Raw genomic sequence first — 18,658 nt, 5'->3', positions numbered from 1 at the left:
CAAGGGGCTCTGAACAGGAGGGAGAGTATCCTGAAATCCTCTACTAAGCTTTTGGAAAACATCCCCAAATGGTTTTCCCTTTGCCATTCCTTTTCTAATATTCTCTCCATCCTCTGTTCTGAATCCTTGTTGCTCTTTCAGGGAAAGATTATCTTTGCAGAAATGGGCCTGGATTCCTCTGAGGCAGAGGAGACTCTGTTGGTCAGGAGAGAGAGGCCGCTGGGTAAGGAGGAAGGAGCTTTTTCTCCCTTTGGTTGCATTTTATGGATTTAGGAACTAATCTGTGGGTTCCTTTCATCTTTTGTGGGAAGACACTTGGGGCCAAGAGAAGGCCCACTGCCTGGTTCTCTGTAGCTGTACTCCTCGCAGTGAGGGAACTGCCAGAAGGCCCATGGAGCTGGACCTCAGCATCCGGCTGAACGATTGGTGTGGAGACGCTCCTTCAGGTCTACTGGGCTGAGGCTGTTTAGGGCTTCAAAGGTCAATACCAACATGTTGAATTGTTCTCGGAAACATACTAGGAGCCAGTGTAGGTCTTTCAGGACCAGTGTTATATGGTCCCAGCAGCTGCTCCCAGTCACCAGTCTGGTAGCCTCCTTCTGGCTTAGTTTCTGAGTCACCTTCAGAGGTACCCGCGCATAGAGCGCACCATCTGTAATTAGAGGTGCACTGCTTCACCTCGAAGAAAAGAATGTGCTAATGGCCACTTCCCTTTGTCTCTCGCAGGTGACAGAATGATGCTGCCAAGACCTCTTCTTCCATCTTTGCATGGAGGCAGAGGAGAAACATCAGCTCTGGAACCAGATCAGGTAGGGAGAAGGAGCATTGCGGGCAAAGAGGCTATGAGATGGGGCAGCTAGGCAGAAAATAACAGAGCAATGTGTAGTAGATAATCTGTATATTGTCATTCCTTTTCTAATATTTCTCTCCATCCTCTGTTCTGAATCCTTGTTGCGCTTTCAGGGAAAGATTATCTTTGCACAAATTAGCCTGGATTCCTGTGAGGCAGAGAAGACTCCGTTGGTCAGGAGAGACAGGCCAATAGGTAAGGAGGAAGGAGTTTTGGTTGCATTTTATGGATTTAGGAACTAATCTGTGGGTTCTTTTCATCTTTTGGGGCAAGACACTTGGGGCCAAGAGAAGGCCCTCTGCCTGGTTCTCTGTAGCTTTGCTCCTTGCAGTGAGGGAACTGCCAGAAGGCCCTCGGAGGTGGACCTCAGATTGGTGTGAAGATGCTCATTCAGGTCTACAGGGCCGAGGCTGTTTAGGGCTTTAAAGGTCAATACCAACATGTTGAATTGTGCTTGGAAACATACTAGGAGCCAGTGTAGGTCTTTCAGGACCAGTGTTATATGGTCCCAGCAGCTGCTCCCAGTCACCAGCCTGGTAGCCTCCTTCTGGATTAGTTTCTGAGTCCCCTTCAAAGGTACCGCGCATAGAGCGCACCATCTGTAGTTAGAGGTGCACTGCTTCACCTCGAAGAAAAGCATGTGCTAATGGCCACTTACCTTTGTCTCTCACAGGTGACAGAATGATGCTGCCAAGACCTCTTAATCCATCTTTGCATGGAGGCAGAGGAGAAACATCAGCTCTGGAACCAGATCAGGTAGGGAGAAGGCGCATTGCAGGCAAAGAAGCTCCTTGACTTCTGTCATATCTGCCCTTAAAAAAGGCTTAAAATGCCATTGCATGCCATGTCCTGAGAATGATTAACAATCACTTCACGTTCACTAGCCTTCTGAATGATGCTAGTATTATCTATCAGTAGCTTCAGTTTTATTTACCAGTTTAACATTTAATGCTAAGATAGGCTTCTAAACAGCTGACAAACCATAAAAAGAGTGGCCAGAATTCACCTCACAAGTCCCATCAGTTGCACTATAGGGCTTTCCCCCTCCTTCCCCTCCCTGTGACCCCCTGCACCCCTGAAGTTGGCTGTAGGGCATGGCAAAGGTTTTCCCCTCCAGAACAGTAGGGGGGAGAGGAAAGGGGGGAATGTTGAGCAGAGAGAAGGATCTGAAGAACACCAGGTGGAGTTCTATCCATTTACACAAAGATGAATACCCATCATTAAAATACACAATAAAACAATTCCATTAAGAGGTTAAAACAGACATCCATAATTATAATGTACAGCCAAACAATCCCATTAAAACCATACGGCAACAAACAGACACAAAACAGCAGCACAATGTGTAGAAGATTATCTTTCTGCTGTCTGAGACCAAGACTTTTCTCTTCTTCTTTTAGGGTCTGGTGTGCTTTGAAGATGTAGCTGTTCATTTTGCTGACGAGGAGTGGGCGTTGCTGGATCCTGACCAGAGAGCTCTGCATAAAGAAGTCATGGAGGAGAATGGTGGGATCATGAACTCTCTCAGTAAGGCTCCCTGTTGGATCATGATATCTCTTTCGGAATTTAAGATCCCTTGGGAAGAATCTGGGAGAGGAGGAGACTTAGTTGTGGGAAGGCAGGGCCTTCAGTCCCCACAACTGGCTCGTAGGGGCCAGACCCAGAGGGAAGTATTGCTGTCCTCACTAGGCCTGACACTTCTGAGCAGCCTGTTGCTTCTCATAAGGAGTTAACTTCACTTACTCCTTGTGATTTATTGCTGCCCCACTCCTGACACTCAGGTTCCCATACATATGTTCATTAATGGCTGTCAACAAAAGCAGTGAAGCCTGTTGTAAGGCCTTACTTTTAATTGCCTTCAGTTCTTCCTGTGTCCCAAGCATTAATTAGCAAAGATCAATAACTGAGGGCTGCGTTTCTCCCTGAGGCTGTGATCCGTTTCTTTCTTTGTTGCAGATAGTGATGTATCAAAGATTAAAAACCAGGGAGACCATGACCATGTCTACACCATGGAGAAGCAATGTAAATATTCTGAGTGTAGAGAGAACTTCAGTCAAAGCTCCCATTCCACTTCCCTCCGAAGAAATCCATTGGGGAAGAAATCTTATCAATGCCTGGAATGTGCGAAGAGCTTCAGTTGGAAAGAGAGTCTCACTTCCCATCAAAGAATTCATACAGGGGAGAAACCGTATCAGTGCTTTGAATGTGGAAAGAGCTTCGCCTGGAAGGAAAGTCTCACAGCCCATCAACAGATTCATACAGGGGAGAAACCATATCAGTGCATGGAATGTGAAAAGAGTTTCACCTGGAAGAAAAGTCTCACTTCCCATCAAAGAATTCATACGGGGGAGAAACCATATCAGTGCATGGAATGTGGAAAGAGCTTTACCCAGAAAAAAAGTTTGAAAGCTCATCAAAGAATTCATACACGGGAGAAACCATATCAGTGTTTGGAATGTGGGAATAGTTTCAGTTGGAAAGATAGTCTCACAGTCCATGAAAGAATTCATACAGGGGAGAAACCATATAACTGCAAGGAATGTGGAAAGAGCTTCGCCTGGAAGAAAAGTTTAATAGACCATCAATGGATGCATACAGGGGAGAAGCCATATCAGTGTTTGGAATGTGGAAAGAGGTTTAATAAAAGTGCCCATCTCACAACACATCAAAGAATTCATACAGGGGAGAAACCATATCAGTGTTTGGTATGTGAGAAGACTTTCAGTCGGAAAGATGGTCTCACTTCCCATGAAAGAATTCATACAGTGGAAAAATCATATAGGTGTTTAGAATGTGGGAAGAGTTTCAGTCAGAAAAAGAGTCTCATTGCCCATCAAAGAATTCATACAGGGGAGAAGCCATATCAGTGCATGGAATGTGGGAAGAGTTTCAGTCGGAAAAAGGTTCTCACAACACATCAAAGAATTCATACAGGGGAGAAACCATATCAGTGCATGGAATGTGGAAAGAGGTTCACTAGGAAGTTCTATCTCATAGTCCATGAAAGAATTCATACAGGGGAGAAGCCGTATCAGTGTATGGAATGTGGGAAGAGTTTCAGTCGGAAAAAGGTTCTCACAACACATCAAAGAATTCATACGGGGGAGAAACCATATCAATGCTTCGAATGTGGAAAGAGTTTCTCCCAGAAGTTCAATCTCAAAGTCCATGAAAGAATTCATACAGGGGAGAAACCATATCAATGCTTGTAATGTGGACAGAGCTTTGGTCAGAAGACCAGTCTCATAGGCCATCAAAGATGTCACAGTGGGGAGAAACCAGACAATGGCTGTCTATGAATTTAATTTTCAGAGACTTTGATTAATATGTTCAACGCGGACCCTGAGTTCCACTTCTGAAGGCCTTCTGCCAGTTCCCTGATTGTGGGAAGTGAGGTTACATGGAACAAGGCAGGGGGCCTTGTGGAACTCCCTCTTGTTTGATGTTAAGAAAATAAATAACTATCTGACTTTAAGATAGGGAAGTTTTTAATGTTTGTTAGTTTTACTGTGGTTTCACGAATTGTTAGAAATAATAATAATAATGGTAATGGCATTATAGGTCAAAACTAGCACTTTGAATTGGGTGTGGAAGCTAATTGGCAGCCAGTTCAGTTGGGCCAGGATCCTTAATGCCCGTCAAAACAGGTCGTAAGCACTGTAATAAGTAGAGGTCCCTCTCCTTAGGACAGACAGAACTGGGCAGAAGACAAAAGGGATTCCTTCCTTCCGATCTCTTGGAGGCTTCTTGAGAGCCCAGGGGGATGAGCCAGACTCAGCTGGCCCACAAGCAGGAAGAGGCCATGCCATCCAAACTGGGAGCTGTGGGGGGTTGATTCCGGGCCGTGTCTAGCCCTCCTAGAAGGGAAGTGACCCCGCCAAATGTGATGGCAACTGAGGGATTTCTGTGAGATGAATCTGCCTGTTTGCTCCTGCCTTTTGGTGCTTTTGGTCAAGGAAGGAATTTAGAACTGTGGTTGACTGAGTACAATTTTCACACCAGGCTGAGGGGGGGTGGTTCTAACCCTGGGGTCCTCAAGAGCTGCTCTCCCTCCTACCCCAGGAAAGAGCCCCCATCACCTTGGAGTGGCCCCCATGTGCCCAGGCCATTAGACCATTTCAGGTCTCAGGTGTCCAGCATTACTCTGGCAACTTCACCTTCAGTGAGTAAGAGCATCCCCAAATCCCCTTCCTGGGTCTCAGATAGCTTCACGGAGAGCTGATTTTCACTCTGCTGCTAAAACATCCTGCCATTTGTTCCACTTTCAGGGTCAGGTAAGGAGAGATGCAATGCAGCGCAAGAGGGGGGAGATTCACAAATGCAGAACCCTCAGAAACCATGCCTAATACATTCGAAAAGGTTAATGACAGTTAAAGTGGAGCATTATTGAGATAGCAAAGTCTGCTTCGTTGCTTCCCTCCTGGCCACCAGGAAGGCTCCATGATGAACCCTCACCAGTCTCGCTTGCATTCGACCATAATTTTCCTCCACTCCAGCCGTCTCCCAGCTTGTTTCCTCGCGCTAACCAGGTCTAACTCTGCACTGCAGAAGAAGCCTTTTCTTTTCTCGGTCCTCCATCTTCCTTATTTATTTATTGCGTGAGTCAGGTTTCCGTTTTCACTGTTTGTGTATTTTTATGTGTCTATTCAGCCAGTCCTCAGGGCACCCCCAGGGAGGAGGATCGTGGCCTTGAGGGCATGGGGCCAATGGAGCTCATTCTGTCGGGGCTCACTTGTGGGGCGATGGCTGTGCCGGTGGGCAGGCTGCCCCACTTGGCTCTGTCAGGGTGGGTGCCAATAACTCAGGCTACACTGCTGTCCTGACCCAGAGGCCCCCTCCCCAAAGTGGATGAAAGGAAACCTACCTTGAACCTTTCCTGGCTTTGGAGAGAGGAAGGGGGCAGGACCCTCTGCTCCCTGACTTCAGGGCCCCCCCATGCATGGGCAGAACACATACACTCCAACATCTCACTGATTCAAACAGGGACGTCCTGTGCCCTAGCCACTCTAGGCAGCTTCCAACATATATGAAAACATCATAAAACGTTAAACAAAAAAGCTTCCCTATGTAGGATTGCCTTCAGACGTCTTGGGGGTTGGATAGCTCCATCTCCCTCCGACACATCTCCAATGAAAATAGGGACGTCCTATAGGAAAATGGCTCCTGCCAGCCTAGCAGTTCGAAAGCACGTCAAAGTGCAAGTAGATAAATAGGTACCGCTCCGGCGGGAAGGTAAACGGCGTTTCCGTGCGCTGCTCTGGTTCGCCAGAAGCGGCTCAGTCATGCTGGCCACATGACCCGGAAGCTGTACGCCGGCTCCCTCGGCCAATAAAGCGAGATGAGCGCCACAACCCCAGAGTCGGCCACGACTGGACCTAACAGTCAGGGGTCCCTTTACCTTTAAGGGAAAATGGGGCATTCTGGGATAAAATCAGAAATCAGGACAGCTTCTCTAAATCAGGGACAGCCCTGGAAGATAGGGGCACTTGGAGGGTGTGTGAACAAGCCCTGCATGCACACACCCCTAGTGCCCTGGGACTCCCCCTTCTCCCCAATGCAGAAGAAGAAGAAGAAGAAGAAGAAGAAGAAGAAGAAGAAGAAGAAGAAGAAGAAGAAGAAGAAGAAGAAGAAGGAGACGACCTAGGCCACCCATCTCTTCCTCTGGAAAGCAGGAGTTCCAGAGGAGCCCAGAGCATCGCGCACAGCCAGAGATGCTTTATTTTGAGGGACCCTCCTGGCTGGCCTCTGAGCTGCTCCCTCCCTTGGTCAGGAACAGGAGGAGGAGCTGGGCGGGGAAAAGGCTCTGCAAGAAGTAGGCAACCCCATCCTAGAGGGAGAGGGTTGGAAGAGGAGTGGGGGGAAATCCTCTCTGGCATTATGAATAGCCATAGAACAAAAGCTCTGGTGCAGAGCATTAATCTCTTCCATCTCTTCCCAGGCAGAAGGTTCTAGGGGTTGCGCCAACCTTGTGGAGTAGGACTATTGTGGAGCTGGAAAACTTTTGTTGAGCATCTGATATCTGGCTATGAAACCTCACCCGTCTCCTCAGGGGAACCTCCAAGGAAGCAAAATCCACCACCATCTTACCACCAGAAAGTTCTTCCTGATAAAAAAAATCCTTCCAGTAGCACCTTAGAGACCAACTAAGTTTGTTATTGGTATGAGCTTTCGTGTGTATCTGAAGAAGTGCATGCACATGAAAGCTCATACCAATAACAAACTTAGTTGCTCTCTATTGGAAGGAATTTTTTTTATTTTGTTTTGACTACGGCAGACCAACACGGCTACCTACCTCTAACTTCTTCCTGATATTTAGTCACAATCTCCTTTCTTGTAACTTGAGGCCATGGGTTCGGGTCCTCCCCTCCAGAGCAGCAGAAAACAAGCTTGCTCCATCTTCCATGAGACAGCCCTTGAGATATTGGGAGGTGGCGTTCGCATATTTTATTCTGCCAGATCTCAGTGAGGAGTAAAAAGACAAATAGTTCCTGCTTTTTTGTCACTGAAGATGGGGGACGCTACATCTACCCCAGTAAATATTCATGTTGATTTTTAGTTGTATTTTAGTTCCTTCTCTTATCCAGCATATTATATTGCATTTCACTTTGAATTTTGTGGAATATGAAAAACTACAATGTGTAAGATATAAAAGGAGCAATAAAAAAAATACAATTAAATATCATGCAGCCTCTAGCAGAGAACATTGGCCAGGGCCTGGGGCTGATAACATTGAGGTCGTGGGTTCTGGGACAGCTGCATATTCCTGCATTGCATGGGGTTGGACTAAGTCTTCAGAGCCCCTTCCCACTCTACAATTCTGGGATTCTGCCACAAAAGCTACAATAAACTGAATGAAATCATTAAGTGGCCAGAAATTTCCAAGTGGTGGGGGGAGTTTGGAAACCCCTGCCACAAGCTGTGCCGAGCACTTGGGCTGAGAAGCAGCATGCGCACCACCTCAAGGTATCCTTACACATCTGTCCAGTTGTGGGCCAGCGTGGTCCGGGATCTGTATGAGTCCAGTGGGCACCTGGAGAGGAGGTTGCTCCAAGGAGACACCAGCCAGGTCCCAGGGGTGAGGGGGGAGACTTCATCAGGCAAGGCCTCCTTCCACCTGCCTTGCTCCACCCTCTAGTTTCTGCTTCTCAATTTGTATTGTATTATTTTATGTACTGTGGCTTGCCATTGTTTTACTGATTATAGTTTAGAAATTAGTGTAACTGTTGAGCGGATTTCTGTTTAACTTTTATTGTTGTTATTTAGTCGTGTCCAACTCTTTGTGACCCCCTGGACCAGAGCACACCAGGCCCTCCTGTCTTCCACTGCCTCCCCCAGTTTGGTCAAACTCATGCTGGTAGCTTCGAGAACACTGTCCCACCATCTCGTCCTCAGTCGTCCCCTTCTCCTTGCGCCCTCCATCTTTCCCAACATCTGGGTCTTTTCCAGGGAGTCTTCTCTGCTCATGAAGTAGCCAAACTACTGGAGCCTCAGCTTCAGGATCTGTCCTTCCAGTGAGCACTCAGGGCTGATTTCCTTCAGAATGGAGAGGTTTGATCTTCTTGCAGTCCATGGGACTCTCAAGAGTCCCCTCCAGCACCAGAATTCAAAAGCATCAATTCTTCAGCGATCAGCCTTCTTCATGGTCCAGCTCTCACTTCCATACATCACTACTGGGAAAAACCATAGTTTTAACTATACAGACCTTTGTCAGCAAGGTGATGTCTCTGCTCTTTAACTTTTATATGTTGATATTATTATTTTATACTATTCTAATGATCATTGAATGTTACTTTTTTGATGTAGGTTGCTTATTTTACAGTTTTGTTTTATTGTCATGTTTTTGCATTGCATTAGATTGTTATAAGATGTACATTTTTTGTTTCTTCAGCTTGCAAACCATCTTGAGTACTGTAAGATGGAAAGACAGTATACAAATTAAAAATGAGGGTGATGATGATGCTGAAGGTGCCCTCCTTGCGGTAGCTCAGCAGGTCGATGGTGACAGTTTGCAAACTGGTGTTCCAAATTGCAGAGAGGGTTTCCCTGCTCCTTTCCCTCCACCTCTCTTATTCTAGGATTCTAGGACGGCGATTCCTGCTCCTTGCACAGATTTCACCCACTGCCAGCTGCTCCTTCTGTTTCTGGCCAAGGGAGGGAGCAGCTCAGAGCCCAGCCAGGAGGGTCCCCCCCCCAAATAAAGCCTCTCCTCCGGGTGTGCGCAATGCACAGATCTGCTTTGGAGGGAGGAAGAAGAGGGGTGAGCTTGGTGCCCCCGGCTTGCCAAGGGTTAAAAGGAGCCGAGCGGGATTACTAGAGAGGAGAGGAAATAAAGGCGGGGGGGGGGCAGGTCCTTCGGAGCAAAAGCACCTCCTTGCAAAGCCCGTCCCTGCAAAGGGAGGCTGGTACTTTTTGTCTTGTCTGCGGCGCAAGCGCTGCCTCCGTGGCGCATTCCGGGAACTGGTGAGTCTGGGGGAGAAGCGGGGGCGGGGGGGTCCCAGGGCTGCAGGCGAACGAGGCATGGGGGGGCCTGTTCAGCTGAGGCAATGGGGGGGCAAGTCAGGAAGCAGAGGGTCCTCCTCGCTGCAACGATAGGGAGGGGGCGACTGTGCAGGAGCTCTGCAACTCTGTTCTTCCACGGTGGCAAGACGCTGCCATTTTGGGGAGAACATAATGGAATGCAGATAAGCCCATTTCAGATTTGTGAATCAGTCACACTTGTCAGCGGGGGTTGTAGACAGACGGAAACAGTCGGGCACAAAACATGCGGAACAATAACAGTGAGAGCCTGACGTTTGCCATCCAGTGTTGGACAATCGAGGGCAGACAAAAGAAAGAGCTGCGTCATGGGGCAAAGAGTTAAACCGAGGGAACTCCCTCCCACTGGAGGATGGGATGGGCACCAATCCAGATGGCTTTCCAAAGAGGAGGAGGAGAGGGATGTGGGTGGCAGTTCTGTGCGTCCCAGAGTGAGCTTTGAAGCATCTTCGCCAGGATGGAGATTCTCTGCATCTGCTGCTAGTTGCTGCTACCAAAGTGATGGAGGAGGAGATATTAAAATACAGTAATACATCAAACATTAAAAGCTTCCCTAAAGAGGGCTGCCTTCAGATGTCTTCTAAAAGTCAGGTAGTTGTTCTCTTTGACATCTGATGGGAGAGTTCCACAGGGCGGGCGCCACCACCGAGAAGGCCCTCTGCCTGGTTCCCTGTAACCTCACTTCTCGCAGTGAAAGAACCGCCAGAAGGCCCTCAGCGCTAGACCTCAGTTCAGATGCTTCTGAACTCCAGTTGCTGGAAAACCACAGGCAGGGAGAAAGTTGCTCTTGCACTCGGATCTTGCTGGGGGGCTTCCTGGAAGAAGCCCCTGTAAGAACAGGAGGGGGGACTCAATAGGAAGTCCCATTGGCCTGATCCCGCAGGACTCTCTGATGCTGAGTTTCTCCAGATGCAAGCCAACCCTCCGTTGTCCTTCACTTAGAAGGAAAGCTTTCCCCACCACCCATTCATCCGACAGGGGTGTTCTCCAGACTTTGACACATGCAGCCTCTCAGGTGTCCCCAGGATCTTTGGAGGCTGAACAGAAAGCCCCGCTGAGAAGCCCTAGAGGTCTCCCCATCCAGGGAATCCAAGGCAGGAGAGGAAAGGAACCTGAGATGGGGGTGAAAGAGGCAGCCTCCCCCCATTGCTGTAGCTACTGGGAGACCCTCTCCTCACCAGCTATAGTTCCCTGAATTCCCCGGCACACAGGACAGATTGTTGGGGAGTGGCTCCTAGCAGCTCTCAGCATCCTTAAGAAAGTACAGATCCCAGGATTCTTAGGTAGGAGGAAGCCAGTGCTCTCTAAAGTGGGTTGATCCTGCTTTGCAGATGCAGAGCAGGTGGGGACCTGGGAGTGTGTGTTGTCTTTTTCCTTCCTTTTTGGAATTCTGGTTTATTGGGTTTTATGAACAAGGATCATAGGAGGAAGAAAGGATAAAAATAAATAGACCGAGTGTTCTCTTGTCATCTGTGCATCACAAAAACCACACAATAAGTTTATGGGAATGTCTAGAACACCTGGATCATTATTAGTGTACGAGTTCTTCATTCATGATTGGTTTAATCGAAACCAGAAAAGGGGGAAACAGGAGAAAGCAGAGTTAACAGGTAACAGTCCACATTTCCTGGCCAAACGCCTAGTCAGGAGCCCTTGGAGCTAGCTGTGCTTAGGTCAAGTGTGAGGCAGAGTCGTTTTTTTCTCTTATGTTACCAATAAAACAATGTAAGGTGCAGATCAACCACACTGAGCGAAATGGTGTTTCTGAGGCAGACATCCTGGATTTAGAAGGTCATGACTTAAAATTCGGCTGGCCTGCATGTCTTTGGTATGGGAAGGCGAAAATTTATAAAAGTTTTATTAACTATATCCTTAGGAAGAATCGGTATAGAGTTAGGGAGAAATATAAAAATCTGCTGGAAAGGAAAACACCTTTATGGCTCTCTCCTATTGAGGCTATTACAATAAAGAGAATTGATATGGATAGACAATGGGCAACTTACTGGGAATTGCTGTATTTTACAGAGGGGGAACCTAATCTGAAATCAGTGGAAAGTGTAAGGAGCCATGTGACAGACTGGCTACAATATCATCAGTTACATGAAATGTTTAGAACAGACAGGAAAGAATGTTTTTTGGACCAAAGCTCACACTTTGAAAAATAACTTTTACAAAATGAAGAAAAACTCTTGCCTAAAATGTACAATCTGTTATTAGATTGGGAAACAAAAGACGAGCTTGTTAAAGCTTCCATGACACACTGGGCAATAGATATAGGGCATAATATAGATGTGAATCTCTGGAGGAAACTATGGAAGAGCGATTTGAAGTTCACAGCATGTTATTCCTTGAAAGAAAACTACCTGAAAATGATTCACAGATGGAATCTAACTCTGCGTAGACTTGCTAAGATGTACAAGACAGAATCAGCTAAGTGCTGGAGATGCAATGAGGCTGAGGGTATGTTCCATCATATGTGGTGGTCTTGTAAAAAAGTAAAAGAGTATTGGGAAATAATTTATAATGAATTGAAAAAATGTTTAAAAGTACTTTTCAAAAACAAAACAAAACCCAGAGTCCTTTTTGTTGGGGATAATTCAGATGGAAATTCCCATGTGTCAAAAAAGCTTATTTATGTATGCTACTATTGCCACCCGTATTCATTAGCCCCAAAATGCAAAAACTAGTGACGTCCCAACCAAAGAAGAATGGCAACTCAAGTTGACGGAATATGCCCAGCTTGCAGACTTATAGATTAAGAGAACAAGAAGAATAGACATTTAGAGAAGACCGGAATATATGGGGGGAAATTGTGTAAACTTGAAAACGCTGGCAGCATTAAGATAAATTCAACAGTGTAAATGAGTTCTGAGGGATGTAATAATGAAATACTGAATGGTTTAGTTTATATAAGATATGTGGGGATTTATGTTTTGCAAACTGAACCATGGAAGGAGAAGAAGGGAAGTAGCTGATATTTTAAGGTTGTTCAGATGAATATTCTAAAATGTAAAATAGAAAAACAATAAACATTATATAATTTCTCTCTCTCTCTCATGATGCTGTAATGTTTGTGCGCTTTGTTCTGCCAAAATCTCAGAGGGAGAACATTTCCAATTCCAACAGGCTCTCCCACTTTCTTGAGATTCTGTGTGTATCTTGAGGCTCCCCCCCCACTTGAGGCTTTATGTTATTGTTGTAAAGCTTGTTATTATTAGTACAAGCAGCCCCCCTTTAGTCTGCCCCATTCCTGCCCTGCCCCATTTCGCCTCTTTCCATGACATTTTCTTGCTGCTTCCTGGTTCTTGACACTGAACGTGTTCCTGGTTCTGTGTCCCTGGGAGGTTTGCCTGCTACTCTGCTCCATTTATTACCCAGGACAAGTTACATCAGTGGTAAAATTCCATCTTAAAAAGAGTTAAAACAAATGACAGCCACAGGAATAGGATGGGACTGGATTGTCTCAGGTGTCAGAGGCCTTGGTGAAGAGAGGAAGGAGCCAGACACGCCTCTGGGGAGGGAATTTCCCAACCTGAGAAGCGCCCCCAGGATGCTCTGTCTTGGGCCACACCACACTCCAAACTCGGGGGGGGGGGTTTGAAACAACCAAGAGGGACCCCTCTGCCACCCTCCCCCCAAGAGGGTCAGTAGGGAAGGATAGTGAATCCTTCATGTGAGCACCTTGAATTGAGCCTCGTGTCAAAATTGCACCCCATACAAATTACTCGCCTGCCAATCTCAGTTTGACGCCATTCATTCATTGATAACGCTGAAAGGAAGGCACAAGTAGGCTGATTCATTTGACAGAAATCTCTTCTGTTACCTGCACATTTTGCATAGTAACTTTCCTTCCAAGAGGTAGAAACTTACATCTTCCCTTTTTTTTGTAGGAGGAAGCTCTGAGTCTGGGATGTGGAGACCAGCCTGTTTCCTAGCAAGACTCCTCCATTCTTCTTCAAGGAACCTATTTGTTCTTCAGACCGAGAGTATGAATTTTATTATGGTACAATGTATTTCCTTTTGTAGAATTTGCTAGCAGCTCTACTTAGGACAGACAGAACTTGGCAGAAGACCAAAGGATTCCTTCCGATCTCTTGAGGGACTCCCGAGAGCCCAGATGGATGAGCCAGACTCAGCTGGCCCTGAAGCAGGAAGAGGCCATGTCATCCAAACTGGAAGCAGTGGGGGATTATGGGAAAACTCTGTGCAGAAGATCCTGGGAGAGGTGGACACCCTCTGCTCAGATGTGCAGAGCCAGCAGTTCAGGCAGTTGTGCCACCAGGAGACTGATGGACCCCGAGAGGTTTGTGGTCGATTCTACCACTTTGACCATCAGTGGCTGAAGCCAGAAAGGCTTACAAAAGCTGAGGTGCTGGACCTGGTGATCTTGGAGCAGTTCCTGGCTGTCCTTCCACCGGAGATGGAGAGCTGGGTGCGGGAATGTGGAGCGGAGACCAGTTCCCAGGCGGTGGCCCTGGCCGAAGGATTCCTCCTGAGTCAGGCAGAGGAGAGGAGGCAGGCAGAGCAGCAGGTGAGAGAGACTTTCCTCTAGATAATCCTAAGGGACTCTGAACAGGAGGGAGAGTACCCCCTAATTTTCGAATAATGGCATATCCTTTTTTTGGAAAGCATTCAAGAAAGTTTAGGGTTAGGGTTTACATGTGCCTTTTTTCTAATTCTCCCCATTCTCTGTTGTCAGAGCTACCCTAGGTCCCAGCTCACAAAGGACCAACGCTGCTTCGTTGTTAAGTATAAAAGTCTTTATTGAAGTTCAGTTTCACTTCCAGAGCCGCAGCGCGCAGCTCCACGTCTCAAGTGTCAGACCGCTGATCCTCCGTCTGAGTCTCCTCCCCCTTGACACCAATTTAAGATTCTAGCCTTGCTCCACCTTCTCCGCTGCTCCTTCCTCCTCTGGGTCCGCCTGCCCGCCGGGGTTCCGCCCTTTCTAGCCTCTTCTCCCACTGATTCCCCTGAGCCTTCTCCCTCCCTCCGGCGGGCTTTAGGAGCTGGTTCCCCATCCGGGTCTCCCGCTGTTCCGCGCGCCTGCACATTTGAACTTGGCGCGCGCGCCCAGCCAGCAGCTTTCCTCCTGACCGTTTCACTGCTGCTGTCACTGCTTTCCCCTTCGGGGGGGCTAGCTGCAACTGACCTCCCCTCCGTTGGAGGCGTGGTCAGCCCTGACTCCCTCTCTGGAGGAGACACTGCCCCTGACACATGTGACTCTTCCCCCCCACTACGCTCTGGTGGGGAAACTGGTCCCGATCCTCCACTGTTGCTTTGGGGTTCCCCTTTGGCTCCTTGTTTCTGGTGCGTCCCCCCTGGGACCCCCCTTGCCCTGACCATCGGCGCCCCCTTCTGGGAATCTTCTGATTCGCTGGAGAAGCTCATGGAATCTCTCGGGCCACTGTCATACTCCCCTACGCTGCCCTCGGATTCTTCCCCTTCGCTCTCCCAATCCTCTCTCCCCAGTGCTCCTGCTCCTGATTCCCTGACATCTGTTTTTAAACCTTGCTCTTTCAGGGAAAGGATCCGTTTGCAGAAATGGCCTTAGATTCTTCTGAGGTAGAGAGGACTCCGTTGGACACCAGAGAGAGGCCTCTGGGTAAGGAGGAATATGTCTGGAGGCGGTTGGAGGATGGATGGTGGCTAACGGATTAAGGTTGAATCCTGACAAGATAGAAGTACTGTTTTGGGGGGACGGGGTGGGCAGGTGTGGTCCTGAATGGGGTAACTGTGCCTCTGAAGGACCAGGTGCGCAGCCTGGGAGTCATTTTGGATTCACAGCTGTCCATGGAGATGGAGGTCCATTCTGTGTCCCGGGCAGCTGTCCGCTAGCTCCATCTGGTACACAGAATGAGACCCTCCCTGTCTGCAGACTGACTCTCCAGAGTAGAAGAGAAGAAGAAGAGTTTGGATTTGATATCCCGCTTTATCACGACCCGAAGGAGTCTCAAAGCGGCTAAAATTCTCCTTTCCCTTCCTCCCCCACAACAAACACTCTGTGAGGTGAGTAGGGCTGAGATATTTCAGAGAAGTGTGACTGGCCCAAGGTCACCCAGCAGCTGCAGGTGGAGGAGCGGAGACGCGAACCCGGTTCCCCAGATTACGAGACTACCACTCTTAACCACTATACCACACTGGCTCCACACCACACCACATACAGAGTGGTGCATGCTCTGGTTATCTCTTGCTTGGACTACTGCCATGCGCTCTACGTGGGACTACCTTTGAAGGTGACCCGGAAACTACAATTACTCCAGAATGCAGCAGCTAGACTGGGGACTGGGAGTGGCCGCCAAGACCATATAACACTGGTCCTGAGACCTTCATTGGCTCCCAGTACATTTCCGCGCACAATTCAAAGTGTTGGTGCTGACCTTTAAAGCCCTAAACGGCCTCAAAGGCCCAGTATACCTGAGGGAGCGTCTCCATCCCCATCGTTCTGCCCAGACACTGAGGTCCAGCTCTGAGGGCCTTCTGGCAGTTCTCTCCCTGCAAGCAGTGAAGCTACAGGGAACCAGGCAGAGGGCCTTCTCGGTAGTGGCATCCGCTCTGTGTAACACCCTCCCTTTAGATGTCAAGCAGATAACGAACTATACAGCTTTTAGAAGACATCTGAAGGCAGCCTTGTATCAGGAAGTTTTTAATGTTTGATGCTTTATTATGTTTTAAATATACTGTAAGCCACCCAGAGTGACTGGGGAAACCCAGTCAGATGGGCAGGGTATAAATAATACTACTAATATTATTGTTATTGTTATTATTATGATGTATTTTTACACAGCTTAAATACGAAATGGCTACAAACAGCCCAATGCATGCAGCAGGTGAGGCTTTTTCTATGGCCAAGCTGTAGTTAGAGATGCCCTGCTTCACTCATGGCTTCATACTTACCTCCGTCAGGTGACACAAGGATGCTGGCAAGACTTCCTCATCCATCTTCTTATGCTGGTGGAGGGGAAGCAGCAGCTCTGGAACCAGACCAGGTAGGGAGAAGGACTGTTTGGGGGAAAGAGGCCGAGAGAGGGGCAGCCAGGGTTCTCTGGGCCTCAACGAATCGCTTTGGCTCATCTCTTGTCTTCTGTCAAAACTGCCCTTAATAAAGGCTTAAAATGCCATTCCAGGAGGTTTATGTGCTGAGAATGATGAACAACCGCCTCATGTTCACTAGCCTTATGAACGCTGCTAGTGTTATTTATCAGTAGCTTCAGTTTTATTTATAAGTTTATCATTTAATGCTAAAAAAGCTTCTAAGCAGTTGACAAACCATGCGAAACAGTGGCCAGGATTCACCTAAGCAGCTCCATCAGTTACACAATGGAGCTTCCTCGCCCCCCCCCACTTTCCCCTGTGCCCACATGTGCCCTTTGAAGTTGGTTTTAGGGCATCGGGAAGGTTCTCCCCTGCCCAGAAAAGGGCACAGGGAGAGCAAAGAGGAGACCCCTCCGTTTGGCAAACTTGCACAGACAGAATGCTTTGAGGAACACCATGTGGAGTTCTACACATTTACCCCAAGTTTAATACCCATCGTTAAAATATACAATAAGAGAATTCCATTAAGACGTTCAAATAAGCATCCATAGTTAAAATGTACAGCAAAACAATCCCATTAAAACTACATATCAGTTAACAGGCAGAAAACAGCAGAACGACATAATCTTCATGCTGTCTGACAGCAAGACATTTTTCTTCTTCTTTTAGGGTCCAGTGTGCTTTGAAGATATAGCTGTTTATTTCACGGATGAGGAGTGGGCCTTGCTGGATCCTGACCAGAGAGCTCTGCATAATGAAGTCATGGAGGAGAATCGTGGGATCCTGGACTCTCTCAGTAAGACTGCCCATTTGATCATAATATCTGTTTTGAAATGCGATACAGTCATACCTCGGGTTACAGCCACTTCAGGTTGCATTTTTTTGGGTTACGGACCGCCGAAACGTGGAAGTACTGGAATGGGTTACTTCCGGGTTTTGGAGGTTGCGCATGCGCAGAAGTGCTAAATCGCGCTTTACACAGAAGCGCCAAATCTCAACCCGCGCGGATCACGTTCACAACCCGAGCCTCCACTGTGCATATCTTTATGTGATTCTGACACCCCCACAGCTACCCTTGAATTATCTGTCTTCTTGAACTCTAAATAGGCTGGCCTGAACTGCCCTGCGCTTTTAAATGTAGGCTTCAGAGTTGTTAGGGAACTTGAAGTAGATTCTGTCACATTTTTTGTTTTGGTTTATGCTTCCCACATTTTTGGTTGACCAATGAGATTACTGACATTTGAAATAGCACAAATTATATGACTGGGCCAAGCAAAATCAATAAATATGTATTGCCAGTCAACAGCAGTGAACCCTGGGGTAAGACCTTCAGTTCTTCCTCTATCACAAGCCTTCATGAGCATTGTTCAATAGTTTGGGACTGCATTTTTTCCTGAGAATATCTAATCAATTTCTCCCTTTGTTGCAGGTGGTGATGAATTGCTAATTAAAAACGAGGAAGAGCATGACGAAATCCAAATAGTGGAAAATCCATATATATATTCAGATTGCTGGGAGAGCCTCTTTCAGAGCTCCCATTCCACTCCCCTTCAAAACATTCCCATTGGGAATAAGCCATATCAGTGCTTGGAATGTGGGAAAAGTTTTGGGCAGCGTGCCCATCTCAAGGGCCACCAGATTATTCACACTGGGGAGAAACCATATCAGTGCTTGGAATGCGGAAAGCGTTTCAGTCGGAGCACCCATCTCACTTCCCACCAAAGATTTCATACAGGGGAGAAACCGTATCAGTGCTTGCAATGTGGGAAAAGGTTCAGTCAGAGTGCAAATCTAACTTCCCACCTAAGATTTCATACCGGGGAGAAACCCTTTCAGTGCATGGAATGTGGAAAGAAGTTCAGTCGGACAGCCAATCTCATTTCCCATCAAAGAATCCATACAGGAGAGAAACCCTATGAGTGCTTGGAATGTGGAAAGAGCTTCAATGCGAGTTCCAGCCTCACGGTCCATCAAAGAATCCATACAGGGGAGAAACCATATCAGTGCTTGGAATGTGGAAAGTGCTTCAGTCACAGGCCTGGTCTCACGGTCCATCAAAGTATTCATACTGGGGAGAAACCTTATCTCTGCTCAGAATGTGGAAAGAGCTTCAGTAAGAGAGCCCATCTCACATCCCATGAAAGAATTCATACTGGGGAGAAACCGTATCTCTGCTCAGAATGTGGGAAAAGTTTCAGTCAGAGTTCCCATCTCAAGGGCCATCAAAGAATTCATACAGGG

The 18,658-nt window shown here is 47.5% G+C and overlaps 2 protein-coding genes and 1 long non-coding RNA gene across 27 annotated transcripts in view; 2 read left to right on the top strand and 1 right to left on the bottom strand.

The window, feature by feature from the left end:
- Positions 1-18,658, top strand: part of LOC310745971 (uncharacterized protein) — a 105,968-nt gene that overhangs the window by 32,122 nt on the left and 55,188 nt on the right. For 5 of the 23 annotated variants that reach the window (XM_083579380.1, XM_083579407.1, XM_083579377.1 and 2 more), the window contains exon 4: positions 1,524-1,606. The exons of 8 other annotated variants lie outside the window; for them this stretch is intronic. In XM_083579380.1, the coding sequence (XP_083435506.1) occupies positions 1,524-1,606 (83 nt within the window). Of the gene's footprint in view, positions 1-141; positions 224-1,523; positions 1,607-8,961; positions 9,311-13,275; positions 13,917-14,905; positions 14,988-16,288; positions 16,372-17,086; positions 17,214-18,658 lie in introns of those variants that run through there. 10 more of the 23 variants (XM_083579397.1, XM_083579387.1, XM_083579392.1 and 7 more) reach the window with 8 other exon arrangements.
- The window catches only part of LOC310746011 (uncharacterized protein), a 104,746-nt gene that overhangs the window by 57,425 nt on the left and 28,663 nt on the right, over positions 1-18,658 (bottom strand). The window lies entirely within an intron of this gene.
- On the top strand, positions 6,401-6,977 carry LOC310746344. Its single transcript, XR_014540654.1, has 2 exons — positions 6,401-6,662; positions 6,789-6,977. It is a non-coding gene; the product is annotated as an uncharacterized lncRNA (long non-coding RNA).

Source organism: Podarcis filfolensis (assembly GCF_964270895.1).
Source record: "Podarcis filfolensis genome assembly, chromosome: 12".
NCBI classification, from domain to species: domain Eukaryota; kingdom Metazoa; phylum Chordata; class Lepidosauria; order Squamata; family Lacertidae; genus Podarcis; species Podarcis filfolensis.
The sequence above is the reverse complement of the archived record's forward strand: the minus strand, read 5'-3'. Positions and strand labels throughout refer to the sequence as shown.